The 26,294-nt window shown below is 39.8% G+C and overlaps 2 protein-coding genes across 2 annotated transcripts; both read right to left on the reverse strand.

The window, feature by feature from the left end:
- Positions 1-3,109: 3,109 nt before the first annotated feature.
- Positions 3,110-14,467, reverse strand: LOC148900513 (uncharacterized). The gene is made up of 10 exons (XM_088991291.1): positions 14,366-14,467; positions 13,524-13,626; positions 12,196-12,386; positions 11,897-12,112; positions 9,667-10,034; positions 7,503-7,638; positions 6,647-6,886; positions 6,203-6,364; positions 4,818-4,907; positions 3,110-4,734 (listed from the first exon to the last, which is right to left on the reverse strand). Exons 2-10 carry the CDS (start codon positions 13,624-13,626, stop codon positions 4,576-4,578), a joined length of 1,665 nt encoding a protein of 554 aa, XP_088847417.1. The 5' UTR covers positions 14,366-14,467; the 3' UTR covers positions 3,110-4,575.
- Positions 14,468-15,335: 868 nt separating this feature from the next.
- ace2 (angiotensin converting enzyme 2) lies at positions 15,336-26,207 on the reverse strand. Its single transcript, XM_088992292.1, has 18 exons — positions 25,981-26,207; positions 25,736-25,894; positions 25,527-25,620; positions 23,887-24,030; positions 23,522-23,637; positions 23,333-23,438; positions 23,129-23,220; positions 22,593-22,765; positions 21,631-21,857; positions 21,243-21,387; positions 21,031-21,129; positions 20,051-20,173; positions 18,773-18,951; positions 18,562-18,620; positions 18,369-18,466; positions 18,158-18,274; positions 17,272-17,466; positions 15,336-17,193 (listed from the first exon to the last, which is right to left on the reverse strand). The coding sequence occupies exons 1-18, from the start codon at positions 26,167-26,169 to the stop codon at positions 17,091-17,093; spliced, it is 2,418 nt and encodes an 805-aa protein (XP_088848418.1). The 5' UTR covers positions 26,170-26,207; the 3' UTR covers positions 15,336-17,090.
- Positions 26,208-26,294: the final 87 nt, after the last annotated feature.

Here is a 26,294-nt window from a genome sequence, read left to right on the forward strand (position 1 = left end):
AGTGCAGTATCACGTATAGTGACAAGTTCTAATTGCTGATGCAGATTTATTGATATGTAATTGCTCCGGAAAATAGTCTGTGTTGTAGACGATTAAGGTGATGCCACGCCCAGTACTGCGTGCGTGTGCTTTTGTAAATGATATCTCCAGCCGTTGTGTCATAAATTATGGTATTAAGAGGGATATTTGTTCAAGTCGGACTAAGCAGGACTTCACTAAAGGCCTAGGTGTGAAATGCACGGACCGCCACTGATACCTTGCATCACCTCAATGCATTTTGTGGTACTTTGTTTGGTCTGAAAACTTTGTGTTGATCCGTGTTGATGGCGAAATTAGAAGGAAAACACATAAATAACGCAATGGTAAATCGCATGTTACACCGAGACAACTCGTTGATATTCGTTGACAAAAATTCCAAGGTGAAGAACAAAACTATTTCCATCGGAGCTCTGCCGCCATCTTCTGCATTTTCTGTGACACTACACCTCAGTCTTGATCACTCAAAATGACCCTGAAGACCTTCTTTAATCGATTGCAAACTTTTATACTTTCCTTTTCAGAACTATTTGAATCATATTCATAACTGCATGTGTAACAAGAAAGCATATTCTCCGAATCTGAAGCCATTGTTTTGATTCTCGAGCAAGGCAAGACAGTCTTGGCGGGACATCACAAATTGGGGGCGGGACTTTCTGAAAATGCCAAATTCACAGCTCATTTTTTTTGCAGATTTTGGACACTTTCAGTCATTTCTATTGGTGTTTTGCATTTGACTAAAAAGATCAGCCTGCGTGTTTTGGGTATTTTAGATGTCAGTTAGGAAACAAAAAAGTGATGTCGGTTGTCCTTTAATGTTTAAAAGACAACTCACATGACAATGTTCACAGGAAAAATGTTTCATGACAGAAATAAAACAAGTCCAGGTCTCACCAACATGAACGTTTCCTGACCAGTGACGTGCAGTCAGGGGAGGCAGGTGAGGCTGTGCCTCACCTGTCATCATGGAAATATCAAATGACCAAATAAATTAAACAGTTATATTTATTTAGTGATTTGTACTTTAATGTTATTTTCCATTTAACGGCACCATTTTTGGATTTTTTTTTCAAAATTGCTGAATTTTCACATTTACCGTGCAAATACTAAGTAGAGACGAGCGTTGAGGCACCAGCCGGCTGAGCCTCACCATGGATTGTGAAATCACTATGTTAGTTGTGCTGGCTTGCTCTGCAGTGAGACCGCATTGCTGTCCCTCTCCATATTGCTATTAAAGTTTTCAAAAGCTTTTAGTACATGAAATAAATTTCTACAGTTTAGCTGGTGTGTATAATGTACAGTCACTGTACATTATAAACACTGTACTACAGTGTTTATTTTATTTTATTTTAATCAAAACTGTGTGCATAGGTGAGGCACACCGTTCTCCTACCTCATGACAGGGGGCGCTGGTGATTAGAGATTCTTCTTGCGACTCCTCGGCTGCAGAATAATAGAATGAGTGACTGCAAGCTACAGTAAACAGTTCGCAAGTTAAGTGCAACCATCCAGTCATTTTTTCGTGTTGCTTGGCCTTATTTATGTATAGCTCGTAAACGGTGAATGATGGACGTAAATCTCCTGGACAGCTTGTTTTTTGGCCCAGAGGGATCTCATTGAAACTATTCCTGAAGCGACAAAGTTGCTCCAGCTCGTGCTCACTGTTCCAGCTACTACAGCGTCAGTGGAGCGGTCATTCTTAGCACAAAAGACTGAAAACATACAGTCGGAACAGGACTCATCAAGGACGACTTTCTTTACTGGCAGTGATCGCCATTGAGACAGAGAGACTTGCACTTCATTTATAAGTAAAGGTAACACGATAATAACATTTTTTTTAATCTTTTTTTCTATGCTACAGTTTGTATACAGTATATAAAGAATGCTGACATGACATTTTAAACAAAACACGTTAACTGTTGCCTATCAAATGGTGAATAAGCTCCTCTGTGGAGTTCATATGTTTGTAAATCTGACTGTGATGATGTCAGTGCCTCACCAGCCATGAACCTCACCGCACGTCACTGGACATTGCATACACAGTGAATATTACTTTTTAATAAACACATGAACAAGCCAGAAAACTGAACCTCCTTTCCAGATCTTGTTCTTGCAAATCGTGCCGCATGTGTGTGTGTATGTGTGTGTATTCCTTTTGGCTGGCCCAGTGGTCAGGAGAAGAGCTGAGCTTGGGGTCAAGAATTCAATAGGGAAAGAATTCAATGGGGAACATCTGAAAGCTCGGCTTCCTACTGTGAGCTTCCTGTGATCTTTCAGCACAGCTGTATCTTCTCCAAAGTCACGAGAGTGTGAGCAAACACACCTGCAGACAGGCATGCTGGGAGTACGGCCCGAAATACACACACTGGGAGATTATTCTGGAACGTTTGCGATAAAGTTGTTTTAAGTTTGTGTCTGGCGATTCAGTGAAGCCCCCCTTGGATCCTCACTTATCACTGCAACAGTGACTAACTCATTCACTGCCAGACATGCGCATAACTGTGTCGACTCCCGTACTAGGGATTTTGTCATTGTCACTTGAATTCCAGGAGGCCCAAAATATTGAGTTTTTGAACTACTATACAAATATTCAATACAGCGTTCGACACCTGAGAATCTCTTCTTTCATAAAAAAAGAGTTAATTCCTAAATTATATGGGTCTGGAGTTATATAAGCTTGAAATGGGGGCAGTTGTCCAAAGTACAATGCAATACATACAGATTGGTTTATACAGCGCTTTAACAACAGCTGAAGCTGGAACAAAGCGCTAACATGGAGAAAAGGGAAATGCTGCCCATTGTGGAAAAGAAAAAAACATTGCCAGAGACCATGGCCAGCGCTTTATCGGTACCCAAGTATGAAAAAAAACCGACAAATTCGGGAATGGCACTCTAGATCATATTTTTAATTCCCGAATTAAGGCCCACCCATAATGTTTGGAATTAATAATAATAATCATAATATTAACAATATACTTGAAAGGAATATGCATGTAAACAGAGGAGCCATGTACAGTGACTGAACAAAATGTTACAAATAAGATGAGGGAGCAGTTGAGTCGCGACATCCGAGAGAGAGGATTGATGGTGGACACGGGAGCCACTTCGCATATCATCACCGACGTGACCATGTTCAAGAATTTTGACAGCACGTTCAGACACCGCGTGGAGCTGGCGGACGGCACACAATGCAGCGGAGTCGCACATAAAAGGGGGGATGCTGAGGTCTCTTTGATTGACATCAAAGGACAAAGACATAAAGCAACGCTGAGAGACGCTTTATACATTCCTTCATACCCCTAGGACATTTGTCGGTAAAGAAAGCGACCACCAACGGGGCAACAGTGATATTTAAAGAAGGCAAAAATGCACTGATTACAAAAGGTGGGACAAAATATGATATACATGTGGGTGGAAAGTTGTACTATTTATATATTGAGAAAGAGACACAGATAAATGAAACAGATGAAAACACATATTATGGCATGAGATTAAGGCCTAAGACTAGTGAGGTCTTTCAGAAGCCTAATAAGAGAGCCCAAGAATCGTGTATACAAGACAGGGATGCACGCGAAAGTGCAGTCACAGAGATTAGGCCACATGAATATAACCTTACACAACAAAGTGACACAAATGATGAACCTGAAAATAGAAGGTATCCTACTGGGGAAAGAAAGAAACCTAGTCACTTTGATGATTTTGTGATTGAGTCTAGCGATAACGATGGGGCACACACCACAGTGGACTACTGTTACGCACACACACACACACACACACACACACACACACACAAACACGCACACACGCGCTGGACACGCACACGCACGTGCACAACAAAATGGTATAGTACAGACGCTCCCCACCTTATGAAAGAGATACGTTCCGAGTCTTCTCATCAGTAGAGTGTGAGCGCCAATGGTTGTTTGTCCATGAGTTCCCCTGCTGTCAACCAATTCAGAATGTACCCCACCTGCTGCCAGGGGTAACCATAATTACAAGGTTGCCTGTGACATGAAGTTTGACACATCTGTTCTAAATTACTGAACGGTGACTCATCAAGTCTTCAAAAGAGCATTTGAGTACAGTCTTTGGTGTTGTGCACACTGTCAGCATTTCCATTGCATATCCCTGTCATGTGCAACAAAGGCTGGTGACAATTCAGATTTTAATCATACCTTGAATTGGAAAAACTGCTTCAAACAGTTGCACAAGACAGAAACGGAGCACACCAACAACATGGAGTGAGAAGTGACATGCACATTTGGGAGCAATAAAAAAATTCAAGAACGAAATACATAAATGGCAAAATAGGTTGCATGTGATTATAGTGTATATCAGAATCAGAATCAGAATCAGAAAACCTTTATTTGTCCCACAATGGTTTTTTTTTTTGCAACAATATCACCATCAGTAGTGTACGGATGACTGTGAAAAGGGCAGTGAGTGTTAATTAATCCCTTTCCAGATATACAAAAGGTCACATATGTGAATCAGTACCTGATGAGTTCCTTGAGAAATATGCTTGCACCCATGTTGTACTTAGAGCCATAAAAGTCCTTGCATTTGCTGAATAAATTCTTCTGTTTTCGATCTGCCCACTCTCAGCTCAGTCACCTCTATGTTGTTGTCCCGGATGTGCTTGGCAATTCTCATACTGGCTGCTCGTCCACCCGCCAGGTTGACTGCATGGGGTCCAATCTGTCGGTGGACAAGAGAAACAACTCACCTGAATTTAATGCTGTCTGGAAAGCAAAGTACTGTCGTATACTTTAAAAGAGAACCTGAAGAGAGGTGTACTGTCCCATCAAGTAAAGGGGGCAGCCCTCTGTCCACTGTAAACTCTCTGAAATGCATGGCCAGCCATCAAGCACCTTTGTGGGAACACAAGTAAGCTTGCTCTCTTTTGTAGTTTGGCATTTGCAAATACATGTATGTCTAGTCACAGATATTTCAGGGGGACCGACACATAGTAATTGAAGAACCTGCAAAGTCGCTGCTTGCATGCTCAGGCTAAAGCAATGTTGAATATCAAAACTTTGCTGAGCCTTAATCTGGTGGCACTACATGTAATTAGATATTTTTTTATGTCTCAATTACTTGTTTCTGTGGACCAGTGGGGGGCCGTCAGGGCCTGAATTATATTTTGTCCACAAACTCTTGAGTAATTCCAAATTGTGTTTCAGCTTCCTTTCATTCCTTTTCCCCTGTTGCGCTGCTTCCAGACGTGTTTTCATATTGAAGCATTTAACCGGTCACATTTCAGCCATTATTTGTTACCAGGGTCAGAAATCTATCTCTACGCCTTCATAATCAGTTCTGCAGGCTTTGGAGCATAAAAATCAATGGCGATGAAGCTGTTGCTTTAACCAATCAGAGTTCGAGTTGGCAACCCAAGTCCTGCTCCCAAATTATGATTGGCTAGTCACATGATCATAGTATCACTAGCCGCTAGTGACAAGCGCATACTGGCCAGAGCGAGCACACTGTATCTGTAGCAAGCTGCATAAGCAAATGCATTTTGTGTTGATTTAATAGCGGCAATGACAGTCTTTTTCTTTAGCCAGGACCTTTGAGGCATCATGAGACATAATAGATAGCTTATGGCAGGCTCCCAAGGAAAAAAAGATGATGTCTCTTGTAGTTATTCCTGATAGTGTTTATGCACATTAGTAAACATATTACGTTATTTCATGTTTAGACTAGTAAACATATGTTTTTTCATGTTTAAGCTTAGTATACATTATGAATTGTGCACGTTTAATTTCAGTCTAATTTAGTTAAATAAAATTATCAGTCTTATTAGTTCAATAGTCGTTGCAAAGAAGCAACAGCTCCAACTCCAATCTAAGACCCTCCCAACTGAGTTGTTCGTAACCGATTGGACGGGAAGATCGACTTGTCCGCAACTGATTGGACAACAGATCGCCACTGTGTATGTTTAAAAACTTGTCAGAGCGGGAGCTCGCTCTTTTTGTCTCTTTGTTCTCTTTGTTCGTGTGCTCATGTCTTCGTCCCACCGAGACGAGAAGTGCCTTTTCTGTCTCATTAGAATAAAGTAGTTTTTTGTTCACCATCTATCGTCGTTGCTGATATTTTTATCAAGTGAACTTTCGACAATACCGAACCAGGAAAGACGAACAAAAGTTTCAACCGAACAATTCCTCACCTGAATAGGGAATTCCTTCATTACTTCAGAAAGCAAAGGGTCTTGTTTCACGTCAAGTGTACACCCAGTGGCCAACCAAATCATATCTCCTGTCCAAAGGTCTCCATCGTTGAGGGACAACTTCCAGGCCTGATTCCTATAGCACCAATTGGCTTCCCTCACCTGACCAGAGATCCACGCTTCAGTTTTGGAGGAATGTTGCATTGTAGAGTACCAGATGTGTCAAATCCAGGTCCAGAACGTAAAAACGTTGGCACAGTTTGATGTTAGCCCCATGTGCTTCAACTCCCCTGGCAGGTACATGCGTTTTTGACAATCGAGGAATCTGTGGACCTGGATTTTTGACCTTTACAGTAGTATATGATGCATCACTCACCCCCTCATCACACTCTCCCATCTGCCACAATACAATCATACATCAGTATTAACGTCCAAGAAATTTACCTGACAATGCGTCTTCACAGTCACTCGTCCTTTCAAAATAAATGACTGTAATTGAATGTAGGCCTCTGGAGTGACGGCACCCCCTTTTCTTGCCTGGCGAATCATAGCCAGTCGCTTGTGAAGACTTCTTTCATTAAAGAACTGCCTGAGGAAGGCTTGACCATCCATCTTGATCCCATGCTCCACATGGGAGTAACGACCCACGAGGCTCTCCACATCACCCACATCAAACTGCTTCAACTGTGAGACACACGTTTAAAAAAAATCTCAGCTCAGGAAAGTCATGTCTGGAGTGGAAGTACACATATTTGTTAATGTACTATAGTTTTCACTGAGTATGTTTGCTACCTTTGCAAATAATAATAATAATAATAATAATAATAATAATAATAATAATAATAATAATAATAATAATAATAATAATAATAATAATGCATTTCATTTATAAGCGCCTTTCAAAACTCTCAAGCTCACTTTACAGTCACCGGATAAGTTTTTCTGTGGGTGAGCAGCGGCAGCCACATGCGCCAGCGTTCACTCAACCCGGAAGTAACTCAAATAGTAACGCAAATGGGAACTGAAATAGAAAGCTAGATAGCTAGCTAATATATATCATATAGACAGATAGGTAGATAGCTAGCTAGGCAGATAACTATATAGCTAATAGATACCTACCGAGATAGTTAGCTCACCAGCTAGATAGCAAATACATAGCTAGCTAGGTAGCTAGATAGATAGATACGTAGCTGGATAATGTTAACCATCAAACGTCTTTTGGGACTTTGCTCTCTCACCTGTGAGGGGTCACTTAAAACACACGACTGCACTCATATGTAGTAGTATTATGTTAATAGACCTGGAGGTGCTTTCTCATGACCCATGTCACATGACTGGCCCCATTCTGCAGTGCTATGAAGACAACATGAGCGCTGGTCAAACCTCCACCAACGACCATTACTCGTCTGCCTGTCTCACACACCACACATGAGCCTAGAAACATATAGGGATGTAATATTCTGTTAGGAAACACATACAGTGATATTTGGTGTTTCCCATTATAAAAATGTCCTGATATATCTTTTTCTTAAAAAAAAAAACAGAAAAAAAGATTATTTACCAAAAAAAATTTACAGTCGACTGTTTTTGGAATAGCTGAGCTATAAAAGTGCGACTTTGATGCCATCACCTGCAATATTGTGGTTGTTCATGGGTTTCATTAATTTGTGGTGTTTTTTTTTTTTATTTTATTTGTTTGTTTATGTCCTGTTATCCTGTTTGTTAGCGGTCACTAAATGTACTTTGTGCACCGTTATAGTGAAAACAACACAGCTTCTATTAGCCAGAAGTACATTCATTATTGAGTATAAATGCCAAAAAGTGACTTTAACACTGAGCTACTGTTTGTATAAAGTGCTAGCTTGCATATTTGTTTGCACATCAATGATTGCAAAATTGTCAACATGTTTTAACATGACCCCCATTTGTCAATGAGAGCTGTGATTGTGCCATTCTGTGGCATCTCCGTTTCAAGCAACTAGAGAATTGAGCTGAAGAGCATCATTTGGACAAAAGTAATAATAGTAATAATAATAATAATAATAATAATAATAATAATAATAATAATAATAATAATAATAGTTTAATTTCTAAGCGCCTTTCAAAACTCTCAAGGACTCTTCAGTCACTGGATTTTTTTTTGTGCCGGTGCATTCTACCCGAAAGTAGTCCTTTCCTGCCGTTTTGTGATATCAATAGGCACATACAATCCAGCAAAAACCTTATGCATTAAATTAGTGATGAAGAAATATGTTTGGTCCTTGTTCATAAATAGCGGGATCACAAAACCAAAAAGAAAAGTCCAAGATGGTGCCCGAGTAGGCAGCCACCAGTAGGCTTTTGTTGTTGTTGTTGTTGTTGTTGTTGTTGTTTTTGTGTTTGCTTTGTTGCAGCTTTGTGACAAATTGTGCTTTTTTTGCGGCTATGTTGGGCAGCATTTTCACAGCCCTGCTTTATTGCAAATTTCCCCATTGTGGGACGAATAAAGGTTTTCTGATTTCTGATTATTCAGCGGAAAGGTCGGTGCTGTTGGATAGTCTGCGTATGTGGAACGCGGCTGGAATTGAAGCAGATTTACATGGGACAGGAGATGTGAGACAAGCTCTTTTCGTCAATGGATGCTACAGCTTGATGTTTGCTTTCAACATTTAGCTTGTTGCAGACGTGCACATTCCACCATGAAATCCCTGATCCACTGGTGAAAAGGACCAATGCTCTCCTCTTTCATCTGGAACTGCTTCATACAACAAAGAGGGTGCAGAAAGTGCTTAGGACTGAATGACTGTGTCTTTTGTGTTGTGTCACATTATTTGTTGTTATTTTATTGAATCTTTTTTTACTTCAAGATAGGGCCGCGAGAGTGGCTGCCTTTACAGCAGCTCAGTTATTTTGGTTTTCTGCCTCTTCCTTTCCTCTTCCTTTCATAACTTTGCTGTTGTGAAATGTAGATTTCTCCACTGCGAGACAAATAAAGGCTATGCCAATCCAATCCACTTCACTGTATAACACAGGTGTCAAAGTCAAGGCCCGGGGGCCAAATCCGGCCTGCCCCATCATTTTTCTCGGTCCACGACACCAAATCAAACTTGTACAATTCCTTGATGCTTGCTAAAATCCTAACCAAAATTTCATATTTTTGAATTTTTGAAACTGAGTTATTCATTAATTTGGTGTGCGCTCTACATGTAATATGTGGAAAGGATTAAACATTCTAATGGCTTCCCCAAATTCATAACGGCCCTTGAGAGGAAACCATGACTACAATGTGGCCCACGGCAAAAAAATATTTTGACACCCCTGCTTACAAGATTGAAAATATGGGGATGACTCCTTTGGTACTTTTTTGATCGTGTCTTTTCGTGAATGAATTAACAAGAGTGACAAACTAAAGCCATTGGCAAAAAAAGTTGAGGAATTCTGTGAAAAAGTAATTATCCTTACTTGTCATTTGGGCCAAATCCTCTTGTGTGAGCACATCAGTGTCTTGAGAGTTTTGCTGGGTTCTCGATAAAGCGTGCATGAGGTGCACAGTGTGTCGCAGGCGTTCTTCTGGGTAGCTCTCGTCAATATCGGTTACCCACTGTGGGATGTTTGCCATCTGGGCACGGGTGGGACCCGTTGCCATAACCACCTGATGAGCTTTGAGCACGGAGCCATCTTCAAGTTGGACTTGGAAATATTTGACTCTTTTCTTCCTCCTCCCACTTCCTTGTCTTAAAGTCTCTTTGTGTATTCTGCTGTCCTCATGACACATTTGCTCGTCTTCAGTCACTGCGGTGATGCGAGTAACAGTTCCCTTCACAAGCACTTTGTTCAAGTTGTATCTCTCCACCTGTAGATTTACATCCATCTGATGAAACAACCCGCCATTACTTGAAAACTTCATTCCAAAATAATATTTCCATCCAGTTGGATTGGATTGGATTTGCCTTTATTAGTCTCGCAGTGGAGAAATTCACATTTCACAGCAGCAAAGCTATGAAAGAAAGTTATGAAGAAGTTATGGGGTTTTAATGAATAGAACGTGCATGTTTTGGTATCTTGCAGAACGCTGGAGCACTCATAGAATACCAGCACAAACATGGGGAGAACATGCAACCTCCAAGATTCAAACTCAGAATGTTTCATGTTTCCAGTGGTGGCAAGCGAAAGGTAAGTGCACATACTGCAAATAGTCATAGTAGGTAGTATTGGTACTACTATATGAATGACACATGTTTGACATTTCAACATTGTATTTAAAGGGTACATCTTCCCTTTTTAACTGTAAAATACTAGTCTGAAGATTTTTTTTCTTTCTTAGCCTGAAAAAACTACAAAGCTGCAATAGTGTTTGAATTTGGCATATGCTTATAATGTATATTCTAAAAATAGCTGGATTAAAAGGAAGCTAAATAGGGCAAAATATTGAAGGCTGCACTGGATTCAAAAGGGGATGTATGCTCTGCTGGATTAGTCATATCCAGCCCATTGGTTTGAGAATTTGACCTTGCAGATTAGGTCAAAAATTTTAACCAGCAATGGATAAAATCTACCCATATTAGGGAATCAAAGATAACAATAAATTGGTTTCCAGTTTATCAGTATAAAAGTTATTAAAAATAATATTTTTTTTTGTCACCATTTTCTCAAAGGAGGAGATACGTTACCAAACAGGGAGCAGGTTTTAACCTTCCTGACATACTCGTCCTACCTTCCATTGAATTTATTTCATTTCATTACACAACAAAATTGTCCATGATGGTCAACTGTCTCAGCTTCTTGGCCCATGAAAATCCAGTCTTTAACTCACTGTGCACAGTCAAAAATAATTAATCCAATGTTGGGTCAAAGTAATCCAATCTGCTTAAAATCAATAACAACTCAGCAAATATCTAAAGTGATCATTTGCAAAGAATGACAAATGAAGGATTTGTTCAGTTTTAAAATGTCAAGATTTGTCAGAGCAAGAAACATTTTAAAAGATCCCCATAAAAACCGAGTTCATAAAAATAAAAGTCTATGAAGACATCACTCATACACAAAATATAGCAAATTGCCGTTTTCATGTTTGTTATGTTTGTTAAAGTCATTATAAGTGACTTGCATGCTGGGTCCGAGAGGACAGTAATTTCATCTGTGCTGTATGTCGTGCATATTAGCATATTTAACGATAAAGCTGACATTGACTTTGATACAGTTAATGCATGGACATTCAATAAAGAACCTATGCACAGTGAGCAAGGTTGAACTTTCTTGATACTTGCACTATGTCCAGTTTTTATGAAATGGTTTTGCCCATTTACATTATACAGTTGACATTTTTATTTTTACTATGCTTAGAATATCTTGTTTTCTATCCTTTCACCCCCCCCCCACCCCATCCCCCTTTCAAATTGCTGCTGTGGGTTGCAAATTTCCCCATCGTGGGACAAATAAAGGTTTTCTGATTCTGATTAAGATGTTCAGAATGAGATATCAATGGCCACAAAGACAGTGGAAACCAAAATGCAAGCATAACAATTCAAATATACATGTTATACAATTATATATACTCAATAAATATCCTGAAAATGCAAGATTTCATGTTCAGAACAAAATGTTATAATGTAACGATAAAGTCCATGACTTTTTTTATTCGTCACAGTCAACGTTAATTCACTACGTCATGCGGAAGCAACAACAACACACATTATGCAATCCAGACATTTCAACCTGATCTTGAAAGAAATCCACGCTCAGGTCAGTTCCTGGAAGACTGAGAGGCAAACTATTCTTGAGATTGGAGGAGACATTCAGCCGTTTTCTGTTTTTCCTGCCCAAGCGCATGTCATTGAAAAAAGCGTTGTCATCCAGAATGAGAACCCTTTCTGGGAGACGATGAAGCTCAGTCGAACGATTGTGCTTTAACACAAACTCCAGCAGTGCTTTCTGGGGGAAAGGGGGCGGGAAATCACATACATGCACATCATGGCCTTGTCTGGACATCAAATTTTGTTTGTTCGTGTTTCTACTTTGTTGACAGGGTCCGTGTGCACCAGTGTGTGAGAGCGCAAATGGGAGATGTTTAGAGCTGTGAATTGACTCTTCCACAAAGAAGTCCACTCGCCATAGGTGTCAACCACTTGGAAATTGATGTCTGGTGGACCAATGTCGCCTTCTCCTGGTTGGGGCTTGGTGAGGTCCCCTTCTACTGTAGGCTTTGCTGAAATATAAAAGGTGTCGACTGGGATGTCGTTCGGGGTTATCTCTCACACACACACAACCAAAACATTCGCTAACATCTTCTACTGAAATGCTCTCACATAAAACATACCGCTGAAAATATGAAACAGACCACTCTCATGTACATTACTGACACAGTCACACTTACAACTGAAAGCCGTCACATTCAAACTCTTCAGCTCACCACTAAAACACTTTCATATGCATGACTGAAAAACTCTCAAATACACAATTGTAGCACTTTAGTCAATACTAATTGACACACGCATGCGCACACCCAGCACACACACACACACGCACACACACAATCACGCACACAAACTAACATACACACAAACACACAAACGCGCAAACACATACAACACACAAATGGACACACGCAAACACACACACAAGCTAACACGGCCGCACACATGAACACATGCACACACACAAACACACAAACGGACACACGTAAACACACACAGAAGCAAAACACACATGCACACACACACACACGCACTGAGACGCACGCACGCACACACGTACACACAATCACGGACACACACACACACACACGCACACGCACACGCACACGCACACACACGCATACGCATACACACACACACGCACACGCATGCACACACACACACACACACACGCACACACGCACACACACACACACACACACACACTCACACACTCACACACACAAACGCAGATTCTCACTTGCACACACACATAAACACGCACACACACTCACACACTCACACACACAAACGCAGATTCTCACTTGCACACACACAAACACGCACACATGAACACACACACAAATGTAAGCACTCAAACACACACATGCAAACACACACATACTCACGCACACACAAGAAAACTCACACACACACACACACACACACACACACACACACACACACACACACACACACACACACACACACACACACACACACACAGTCACACACACACACATGTATACACACAAACACACGCAAGCTCACGCACTCACACACACACACACACACACACACGCAAAACACACACACACATGCAAAACACACACAGACACACACACAGACATACACAGTTTCAGTGCAGGATGTTGAAAGATTTGACTCACGTCTTGGATTGAAGTTGTGTTTGGGGTACGAAGATGATAGCATGCTGGCCAGGGTCAAAGCGTGAGGCCCACCCCCGATTATCAACACGTCCAGCATCGCCATCTAATGCAGAAAGACATTCTCTAAATATGTTATGCATCAAAGCCAAGGCAATCCAAAATTGGCGGGAAATTTAGGCAGCGACGTGTTTGAATGTCTTTTTTTTCTTGGAGCAATTATTTGTCTTCTTTCAGTTTAAAAAAAAAGCAACAAACGTTCATATAATTTCATTCATTCTCGTTGAGTAATCAATCACAGATATTTTTTCAAACTATAACAATTTTTGCTGTGCTTGACACAACCCTGTCAGATATTTAGGCACCTGATACACTTATTTAATGACATTGAAGAATCAATTATTCACATTGAAATAAGGAAAGAAAAGTTCCATTTGCATACAAATGCTGTACGTCAACAATCAAGGCGAGGTGAACAGTTTTTGTTCAAGGGTATACTGTATGCCAGCATTTGTACCTTGGCTATATAGTAAAATCTTTTTTTTTTGGCTTCTTGGCTTAAATATGCATTTGGATATACATACAGTACACATAACGAACAAAAGTGCATAACGCAAGGTCACACAAAATGTACTGTCTTGGAATTACTTTAGTATATCTGTGAGTTTAGCATTTGAAAAAAAAAAAGATCATTGTAAACGTTCATAGTGCCACTTAGACCAAATTCCAGTTGTTTTACACAGTTATGTAGTTAACCCCTGACGACAAGATCAAAGATACTCTCAAGTGAAAAAAACGAGTCACTTTTAATTCTGAAACATGCAGAATTAACTGAGTTACCGCACCTAGTAAGGCTTGGAAGGTCCACTTGTGCTCTTTTCACCAATGTTTTGATGTCTCAGCTGCTGTGAGAATATGAAACTTTGCGACAGCGCCATGTGCTTTTCATGTAACACAATCCAAGTGCACATTTAGAAGTCTGGTCCAGGGATCCCTACAAATAGCGTCAGTCTCTAAATATATAGTAAATGTCGATGAGTGTATTTGCCTGTACCTCAGAACTTGATCAGCATTACTTTTTTTGTGTACAACTTTGGACATACTTGAATACCAACATGGTTTGAATGTCAGTAGTTGATGTCTTGTTGTAAATCGGAAATGTTTGTAATTTTTTTGTCAATATCCTTGATATTCATTTTAAGGTCTGTGTGCAAATGCCTCTTTGTCTTCACTCGTAAAACAAATCACTTGTAGAATCACAAGGGTGTGAGAGTAGAATGACTGTGCCTTACTAGTATTGTTTTTTACGCCCACTATTTTTAGCACACAATTAAACCTTGCTCGTACACTACCATGCTGCAATGGTAACTCAGAGTGCCCTTATTTTCCTGGCCAAGACAAGATATCCACAGTGCTTTGTCTTGCTGTGTGCATGTTGACATTTTCTTAATGTTGGTAATTTGTTTGACTCGCATAGAAACAGTAGCAATGGAGAGTTGTATTAAGTTCATCCTGTCTACTTGATATCTAATTTAAAACAGATTCCTATTTTACAGACAGTGTATTGTCAGTGTTGAAATACCTGACATGTTTCGGCGTCTACTTCCACCTTCGTCAGAGTGTTTGGACACTCCGAAATCGGAATAAAGCAAACGTTTGATTTTATTTTTTATTTTTTTTCTTGAAAAAGTTGTCGGCCACCTGGGCGGAGACGTTCTGTAAATTGTACGCCCGACGTAAAAGTTGCATGACCCGGGCTTGCAGGCAGACATTATTTAGGACACACTATTAGTTGGAGTTCAAAAAATGTACAAATATGCTTAAGTCATCTTTTATTTAATCATTAAACCATCTGTGCATCATTCAGAATTTCAATTGCACAAAAAGCAGTCAAAAATAGTTCTGTACATTCTACAGGCAATATTTATTATACAGGATATGTACTGACAAACAACTCGAATCCTGATCCAAACCATATACACCGGTAATACAGTAATATGAATGCTATCAAGGAATAATATTTTACAAGTTAAAAAAAATGTTAAATTTGTGAAAGCCTTTCACGTGAGATGCAATTTCTGGATTGTAAACTAAACTGATGTTAACAATGTAATAAAAATATAATAGACATTTCATGAAAATATTTTAGTGCTACTATCCCCCTGCAAACACATTTTCACATTGAATGTTCTCATTATATTATGACATTACAATCAATATGACAAATTAAATAAAATTGTTATAAACATAGTACACCAAGTTTTCCTTGGTCGCTTTGATACATTTCTCAGGTCAGGATTGAAATTTGCATTTCTCAATAACAAATGCCAAAACATCATGCTTCCCTTGCAAAAGCTATGTTCTTTCTCAAACTCGAGTGCATCGCTCAAATGGAAGTTTCTCTATCATTGAACATGACACCAGAAGAACAAGTCTTTGTGTCATTGTGTATGGATAAGACAGTCAAAACGCTTAGTCATGTTATCAATGTAACAGTTCACTCTGGAAGGATGTTAGGATGTCGCTGAGGTTTTGATGACAAGATCATTTGCGTCAGACACTTAATATAATACTATCTGTTTACATTTTGACTGTATGAAGTAATATTTTATTTTGCTTTAAAAGTCTCAAGATGCTGCCCACCTCTGCTCAAATCGGCTCCATCCGTAGTTAAACAGATCATTCAATTCTACACCTGAAACAAATATATTCTTCCATAAAAGAAAAACCGAATGTGTTTCAGATTTTCTGGAAAAAAATGACTTCTTTTAGAAAGTAACAATATTTTCATCAAAGGTTGATTGCAAGTGAATGGGTAAGAGCCATATTTCAATGTTACTCTTTCTACTGTAATTTGTTGAAAAATTATCTCATTGCATCACAGAAAGGAGAAGACAACATTAATTGCACCAAAATATATATAAAAAAATAATGAAGGAAAAAGGCGGGAATTTTGTAAAGGGATGATTGTACACACAAACTGTGTGCAGTGCAGTTTTACAAATTTATAAATGTCTCTGTGAGAAAACATCTTTGCAATCCTCCTGGTAAAAAAAAGTGTTAATGTAATGTTTAGAAATATGCTTGACACAACTTCTTTAATGGCTTTGCATGTAAAGACTTATCTGGAAAAACTAATGCCAACATATTTCAACAGAGACAATTTCTATATTTTGATCAACATACAATATATCATGTTAAAAACAGCAGAGAATTGTCAATAATCATTTGCATAGATGCGCCAAAGCCATGTCCCATGAAATGAGAAACTGTTTTTTGATGTGAACAATTGACACAATTATGTGAAAATTGAACAAGCAGTCTTGAAAAAGTCCTTTCGAATCGGAAAAATGCACCAAAGCAACTGAGAAAAAAATTGAACACTGATAAACACAAAAAGTGTACTTGGTGATGTACATGGTACATGCATGGCCCTGTTATACTGCTTTAACTCTTGTACCATTCACAAAAAGTTAAGGACAATGGGGCTCACTCGAAAGCTGAATATTCCTAACCTCCTAAAGGGGACGATGAGTTCATGATATTTGGGACAAGATGAAACAATATTTCTCATAGACCAGTTTGTTCATCACTCGTGTCCTCATAGGCTCTGTTGGTTTGTCCGTCCAGATCGGGTTCGTAAGGATTTTCCAACCCCATGCTTTTAGACTTCCTACAAAGGTACATGAAGAGAACTTGTTATCCGCACAAATGTGACATGGGTGTCAAACCTCAGGCGACTTTGACTCACTTCCTGCGCTCTCTGATGCCAGAAACGATGAGGAGGAGCCCCATTAGGACCACCACTGCCATGACCACTCCAAACACAACCAGCCACACCTCAACCGGTTGCTCCGCAGGAGGTGAAAGGGTTGCCGGGATACCATCAAACTCTAGTGTGTGGTCATCCAGCTGGAAAGCATCGTTGATTCGGCCTCGGGATAGTCTGTGATCATCGCGAGACACATAACTCAAATATCTTCATGGAATGATCCTCACGTGTCATTGTTTCTGCTGGAAACTTGATATTTTGGCAGATTTCCCAAGTTCTCTGTCCTGACTTGCCATGAAAATTAAGTGTGAACATTTCCACCCATTCCACCCTTAATGGACAACCGACGTCTCCGGACAAGTTGTGTCCATAATTTGTAAAATGGCTTCAAATGACTTCTACTGGGCGTATTTTAATAAGATTCCACCGCATATAGCTATATTTTACGTTTTAAGACTCGCGCTGAACATTCAGGAAGTCTTGTTTTTGAGTTGGTGACGAGTCCTCACGTGACGTCAGAAAAGGACCGCCTCCTGACCGACAAAAAGACGCATTGTAGCGTCTTTCCATCACGTCAATGTATTTTCCTGTACTGTTTTTTTTGAAACCCTTGTGTTACATCCAAAAGCCATGGAAACGATTTATCAGCCTGTGGAAACGGGCTGATTCATTCCTCAAAGCTCTGTGGCCATTTTCTTGCCTCTTACCTCTGCAACAAGATAACAGCCGTTTGCCGTACTTCTAACTGAAGCTGCTCAACTCACTTGAACATATTTCCTCGGCACCAACACATTTTAGATAACTTTGTGTTTGTACATTGTATTAAAAAAATCTGATATGATCAAATTTATTGAGATGGCCTCACCGTATGGCTGCCTTCAAATCTTCTCTTGGCACATATATAGATGGATTCTTTGGGTTGGTAACCACCATGTAAAAGGAAATCCTGAGTGTCTGTTTGTAAGTTATGACGTTGTTCGATCTGCAGATAAAAAAGAAAAAAAAACAAACAAAAAACTTTGTAACATAGCAGTGATAACAAGATGAAAAAAATGAGAAAAGGAAAACATACTGACGTGAAGTGAAGAGTGTTGTTCTTTTGGCCGTAGTACTGTCGCAAGGCGTAAGCAACGCTGGCCCTGAACAGGTACTGCTCGTTGGAGTTCCAGGAATACTACAACATAATTTTTTTTCACTGATTATTGCTTCCCATGTTATTTTTGGTGTGCCATTTCGCAACAAATGCTGACAAGTAAAAAGACCACTTACAGCTTCATCACCCATGGCCATTCTTAAGCTCAGCCTCACTTTGATGCCATAATCAGAATCTGAAATCATGGTCAATTAATCCAAAATATTGTATAGGTTCTACTTCAGCTAAATGGTGTGATGTACAAAGCAGATAATGTTTTTCTTCCAAACCTGATACAGATGCTTTGACAAGCTTTTGACAACATGCATGGTTATCTTAACTACTCACATGGATCTACTGCAGCATCCCATCCAACAACGCGGTTATGTTTCATGTTGTCCTCCTTCAGCCAAACGTACAGTTTTTGGAAATAGTCCAGCAGTGGCCCAGCATCCATCTTGCTATCTCCAGATATTGTATGCAAAGCTCGGGTCCAAGATTGGGACCGACCCAACTCTAACATGTTCCTGACAAAACAATGATTGCTGATAATGGCTGAGAAGACAATTCGGGCCACCACAGTTGGTACAACTACAAAAACTAATCAGATAAAATAAAATACACTGGCAAACAAAAAGCTAGCAGAATGTTCATCCCGCGTGCACCCTGTAACCTTATAACATGATAAGTTTTCCACTGTTGTAATCACTGACCTTGAAAGGAGAAAAAACAAAAACTGAACAGTGAAAAGTGAACATGGGATGATCTCCTTGGGGAAATTTGCACATTGTGAAATATTGTAGGAATTAATTTCAGTGCAATACGCATACATTGTATATGACTGGCTTTTGTGCCATACATTTTCATCTGCATCGCAACAAATACCGTATTTTCTGGTGTATAAGGCGCACTGGAGTATAAGACCCACCCCCCAATGAATGGTGTATTTACAAATTATTTGCAATATATAGGCGCCCTATATATGGAAAATGCTTGAAAATACTGGACTATAATATAAGGTGCACCTTCAATGTGTCACATCTCGTCGCCGTCCTGGCAATGAATGAAAAAAGGTTTTCCAAATAGAATATATAAATACTGTAGGTATTTTTTTCCAAATATAAGGCACACCCCATTATAAGGCTGGGGTTACACACTACTTCTACAGAAGGGAAATGGAGTCGGTGGCTGCTTATAGTCATTGCAAGACCTGCTGTGGCTCAACATTACTTCACATATAAGGGAAACCTGCGTATAAGGCACAGGCTCATCTTTTCAAGAAAATCAAGGCATTTTGCTGTGCCTTATACACCGGAAAATATGATATTTGATTTACTTGCTGTGAGCAATTTCAGATAATCGGGTGATTGTCGCTTGAGCAAATGCTTCACATCTAGAAAGTGAAGTTGTTTGGGGAAAAAAGCTAAATGGAATCAGGCTTCACCAGCATGAAAGAAGACATAACTTGTATAGTGGCTTGTTGATATGTTGCATTGTTGTACAGTATTGAACATTTCTATAATTGATAATATGAAGAGGTAAATTAAGTTCAGTAATTACCAGCTTCCTTACTTTTTTTCCAGGATGGCCAAATTAAATTGTTGAAAGGAGATGTGACAATGTTACCTGAGTTTGGTGCCTGCCGCTGTTGAACCGGTGATGTCACATGAGGACAAAGCATCAGAGTGACCCGCAGCCTGACAAAGGGCTTTTTGGAACTGGAACTGGTAAATGGTTCTGGTGAAGTACCTATATATGAAGCCATGGAGAAAAAAAACGTTTCTCAGAATCAAGCATTTCATTTGTTGAATCGATCTGTGTGGGTATAAAGTACATCACACATTTGTTTGTACTTAACACGATCCATCCATCCATCCATCCATCCATCCATCCATCCATCCATCCATCCATCCATCCATCCATCCATCCATCCATTGAGCCATCCATCCATCAATCGGTATTGTATGGGATTCCTGAATCTATGCGTATATTACGTGCTGACATAATACTATAGTATGTGACGTTGGTTACCGTGAAGAGTGTCAATTGAAGTGGGAATGGGTACAGTGGTTTATAAAAGATGAGAACACAACACCATTCATCCATCATCCTACATACATTCATCTTCAGAACCTCTTTTATCCTCACTAGGTCACCCGGGCTGAAGTCTATCTCAGCTGTCTTCGGGCATGAGGCGGCGGACACCCTGAATTGGTTGCAGGCCAATCACAGGGCACACAAAGACATACAACAGTCACTCTCACACCTCGGGACAATTTGGAGTGTTCAATCAGCCTGCCATGCATGTTTTTGGAATGTGAGAGGAAACGGGAGGATGTGGGGACAACCCACGCGGGCCCAGGGAGAACATGCAAACTCAACACAGGGAGGCCGCATCAGGTCTTGAACTGACAACCTCTGCACTGTGAAGCCAGCGTGCTAACCACTCGACGACCGGGCTGCCCATCTATCATCCTGACCACTTTCGTTTGTAGCGCACTGAGTTTATGTGTAAGCAAGATACAACAAAAGCTCAACTATAGTACCAGGATGACATGACTTCATTTGACCTTCTCTAAACCTGTGAATAAAAATGTTTGTTTTACCTGATGAAGGAATAGTCTCCAGATACATGGAAAAGAGCAGCAGGGTCACAGTAAGTCTCATCCCTCGGCATGGGCTCCACTACCCCAACTAGCTCCCTCCTGTTGGGTTAAACACCACTGATTGGAGCAGATGTTTGAACCAACAGTGATTTCTATCGTTTCCAATGAAATTATACACAGTCTGCTAGGAGGCAAAATGTCCGTCTGCTTACTTCATCTCCCACCAGCGCTCCATCCATTTCTCCTGTGGGATTTTTCCTGCAAAGACCTGCCACCTCCACTCCTCCAGCATGTAGGTAAAAGGCAGAGTGGCCACAATAGTGAGCGCCTGTTTTAGCAGGAAGTTCATCTCCGTCTCTGTGGCGATAAAATAATGAAAAAAACGATTTTTTAAATACATTCATGCTTTTTTAAATACATTCATGCTCGATCATGCTCATGATTATGATGTTATATTTTTGGATGTGGTATGAATAAAATCTTAGAGAAAATTTGTCGATGAATAAAAAATGAGGATGGGAGTGAAGAAATGAGAAGAATTAAAGGATATTAGTCTGTCATACCTAGTATAGTCACGTTTTGGAGAATATTTGTTTTTACCATTATCATAAGTGAAGTTAGAAGGCAGGAGGTCAAGGCTCTGCAGGTGCTTAGGAGTGGCAGCAGAGAGGGACATGATCTCTCCAACAGCCTCGTGGAAACCCTCATTGGCACCATCTCTCAAGAGGTATGATAAATTCCGATAAGCCATCTGGTACTGGTTGTGGCCCATCTCATGGTGGACAGTCAGAAAGTTCTCCATGTTGACTTTAGTGCACATTTTAATCCTGAGGGCGGTACAAGATATGTTGACGATAGTGCTTTTATTGCGGAATAAAGATGTGTTGTGATATCATATCAGATAGAGTATAGAGTGCCAATAAAACAAATTGCGATAATGTTTCTGATGAGTCATAGCGATTAAACAATTTAAGTCAATAGAGTTGAGTCAAGTCCCATTAATTATGAGAATGTGATGGTAAAAGAAAATTAATCAAATAAATTCAAACAAAAAAAAGATAAACAATGTTTGTGTTACTCATGTTTTAATTATGTACTGGTACGCCAAAAAGTTGTGGAAAGAAGAGAATTTGGAAGGTATTCGTTTTATTGGTCTGCTGAATTGTTTACAACTGAGGACAAAGTGCATGCTGATTTGTGTTGTTCACACAAGAGTTTGCCTCATTTGCAGATCAATGGTGAAACTAATCCAGTCAATTGGCTGCCCTTTGGGGGGTTCTATGCAGGAAAGCCCAATGACTTAACTGAGGGACTGCTACTGTTAATTAAAATGGACATCAGGGGTATGGAATACGCTTCAACGTCTTGCCATACTGTACTACAGCTCATATTTCTTTTAATTGTTACTTTGTACTTTGTTCAACTTTATCTATGATGCGCAAGCAACGTGTATGTATGTGTGTGTGCGTATGTGTGTGTGTGTGTGTGTGTGTGTGTGTGTGTGTGTGTGTGTGTGTGTGTGTGTGTGTGTGTGTGCATGTGTGTGTGTGAGTGTGTGTTACCTAAAATCCTTTCTGTTCCCCATATCCCAGGCTGTGGGATGACAGACAACCTTGCGTCCATCCTCAGGCTTCACCAGCATGGAGTTGGTCCAGAAGTTGTCAAACATTTTATACAGGCCCACCGATACAAAAAACTTCTCAGCCTCTTCAAATAGTCGGCGCTCAGTCCAGCCCTGAAGTTCATGTTGATGACGATTGAAAATTGATGGATACAAATTTAATGAACTGTATTTGTATTTGTGGATAAACACTCTTACCTTCTCTGCTCTGTTCACAAATATTTACTCACGGATTGATCAATTAACATTTTAATTATATTAAAAGACATTCTTTAAAACTGTCGTCCTTTTACTCATTTTGTGTTTCTGCCAAAGTCCTGTATCATGAAAATGTATTGCTTTGGCACTGTCTCGTGGTATCTTGGTGCCAGGGAAACACTTTGCAGGTGGGTTGAGGACGTTCAGTTCATGCTTTTCTGCTATCTCATGGTGAGTATGTTGAAGTGAGTGGTTGAGTAAACAGTGTTTGTACTGCACCTTTTCCACCATAGTTTTGCTGACATCAATCTCCCCCTGGTAGGGCATCGACAAGGGATACAAGTTAGTCCAGAATCTTCCCCACATGTCACCTAGTATAATCACATGAAAACAAAAGGAGAAAAAATATCCAAAACCAAAGAAAAAATCAAAGCTGCTGATTACTCAAAGGTAATCACAATCTGCAAAATAATAAAAGTGTACCCAAGAGATGGGCTGGCAGAGGTCCTTGTTGATCAATATGCCCTCCGTGGACTGCCATCAGCTTAGCCCTCACGTAGGCATGTAGCTCCTTGTATAAAGGCAGGATCTGTGGGAAGACATCTTGCAATTTGTATACAGGCTCATACAACGGACATTCTCTCTCCCTTCCAAGACACGATATGGTCATACCTGTTTATAAATGGAGCGTACATCTTCCATAAGCTGATCCCTGCTATAATCGTATGGACTTTCCTCATCAATAGTCTCGTAGTTATATCTCCAGTAAGCCCCATAGTCCTCAAATCCTTCAAGTGCAGGAATCAAAGGGAACCATTAAAAAATATAGATAGATACAAATTACCACAAGAGTGTGACAAAAGGTGGACGTTTTCAGGTAACATTTCCATAAAGTTCCAAAGAAAGCTAAGGTGGGAAATTTTTAAGTCGCCAGCAGTTATCACCAACTTATTCCGTATTGAATAAGGGTATTCGTTCAATTTGTTGATTGCCGCACTGGCCAAGAAGGACAATCTCCAGACAATAAGTGGGGTCACCATTTAGTTTTGCAGCTTCATTCTTCAGAAGTACGTAGTCTTCATAGAGTGGCCTCATCCTCTTTCCCACCTCCCTCCTCCATCCCTCCCACACGTGCAGGAGCTCAGAGTAGTTGCGGCTGGTGGCCATCACGTGTTCTAGGCCTGTAGATAACAGCACAACTTAGTAGGCAAACCAAAATTCCCCTAAAGTAATGTCTAATCCAATAAACTATGACATTGCCAAGTTTGGCTTTTATGTATGCCTTTTTGTTTTGAATCAAATTTAGGATCTTCTCATGATTCTGAGTTTGATTACCATGATTATTATTTTTTGCTAGAGAGTGTTGTGAAATATTAACCTCTGCGATGGATTAGATGCAGAGGTCTTATTTTATGTGCTCGTATTTTTGTGGCCATTATGCGATAATCACTATTGTTGATACGTCTGTTGTTATGCCCATTGTTGTCTCCTTCCTCTCCCTGCCGCTTCACACCTCTACACTGTTTTTTTCGTTTGGTCTATTTATTTCAACGCAACCTAACACAAACTAATTGTTTTTTTAGATCCATTGAAGTTGTTCAATTTCTTTTTTCAACAATGCAAAATCGATCTATTTTTTTAATGATGGTAAAAAATACAGATCCAAAATCTGGATGGCATATATTTCTTGTTTATTATTTTTATATGTACCGTATTTTCTGGAATATAAGGCGCACCTTCAACAAATGACATATTGAAAAACATTTTCCATACATCGGGTGCACCGCATTATAAAGATGATTCTGATTCTGATTCTGATTCGGGGCACCTTCAATAAATGACATATTTTAATGTTTACCATACATAAGGCGCACCGGGTTATGAGGTTCATGGTCAGCTTTTTCAAAAAAAAAATCTTTTCTTTTAGGTGCGCCTTATAGTGCAGAAAATATGGTAATTTCAGACTTTGTTTTCCCTTTTTTAAAGGATGTGTGGAATTCAACATCTTAAAATTAAGTTCAGATTGCACAAAAATCCCACAAGATATAGTTTTGCAACTACATTCTATTTTTTGTTTGGACTTCATATTTTGATGGTTAAAAATTCTGTCCAGATCAGATCAGGCATAGGAATAATCATTTTACAGTTTATCATAAAAAAATTGAGGGTGAAACATTTGAATTGGCACCGTGCATGAAGTCTTTCATCGCCAAGTGCTTCTTCATGTGGGGTTGATATTATACTCAGGGGTCAATTTTACCCGTTTCCATTTTGGTGTTGACTAAAGCACTGGATATCCTTTCCTTTTGCTTTCTTCAAAACAGTTCTAAACTATACCAATGGGATAGAAAATATGTTGTCTCTTTTTATGAATGTTTATGTTTCTTAAGTATGTTTATAACATCTCAGAAACAGTTGTTGCTGATGTCACCTATTATTTATTTTGTGTGCATTTTTACATATGGGTAAAAATGACCCACAAAATAATCAACGTGATTTTATTTTCAACATAATATGAGGGTTAAATATATGGGTGCCGTTATGTATATAGGGTGCCGAGTGTGTGTTTGCATTCTGTCATAATCCAAAAAAAAGAGAGAGAAGTTGACACCCTTTGTGTGTTAATTATAAACTGCACCATACTATAAGTGTATGTTAGTTGATTAACAGCCTGTACCTGGCTCCAAAGTCTGACAGTTAAGCGGGTCGTCCATCATGCACACAGTTGCTGTGCTGTAGACTGTACTCATCTCACTCATGATCTTGCTCAGCTGCAGGCAGATTGGCAAGAAAAAAGTTGTGAGATCTTGACAACATGGTAAGAGAGAATGCAGCTTTTGAAGAGATGGAACATTTAAACAAATGGAACTGATCCATGAGTCTTACGTGGGAAGCTTTATCCTGTGACAGAATGCCAGCACCTTTGTCTTGTAGTGTGATAAGCTGCAATTTGATTTGAGGGTCCTTGATGTCCTTGTTTGGGAATTTCCCAGCCTGCTCTGACCTTTCGGTGTAGAACTTGCCCCAAATTTGACCCTGTTCTGACTGGAGTCATGAAAACAGACGCGTTAAACATGCCATGCATATGGTTTCCAGGCTGATTTGAAAATAAAGAGACACCGAACACTCACCAATTTCTCTGAGTTCTCCTTTGTGATGTTGGTGTTGTAGGCCCATGATGCCAGAGAGTACTGGTACATAAGCGCGCTGGCCTCTTCATCAAACTTTCGCAGGAAATCACGTGCCTCATTCTCTACTAGCGACTGAGAAGAAAGAGAAAAACAGAAAGCCAGCAAGCAAAGGAAAATCTTTCCCGACATGCTGAGACTCACGCACAATCATACTCTGAGAAGGAAGGACACCGTAGACTCTTATACACGTTCCATAATCTTCTGCACTGCCTTGGCCTTTGGACAGAGTCGTAACTGAGGGTGTATCTGAGTTT

This window comes from Hippocampus bargibanti, linkage group LG03 (assembly GCF_051943395.1).
Source record: "Hippocampus bargibanti isolate YZ-2025 linkage group LG03, ASM5194339v1, whole genome shotgun sequence".
Taxonomy (NCBI): Eukaryota; Metazoa; Chordata; class Actinopteri; order Syngnathiformes; family Syngnathidae; genus Hippocampus; species Hippocampus bargibanti.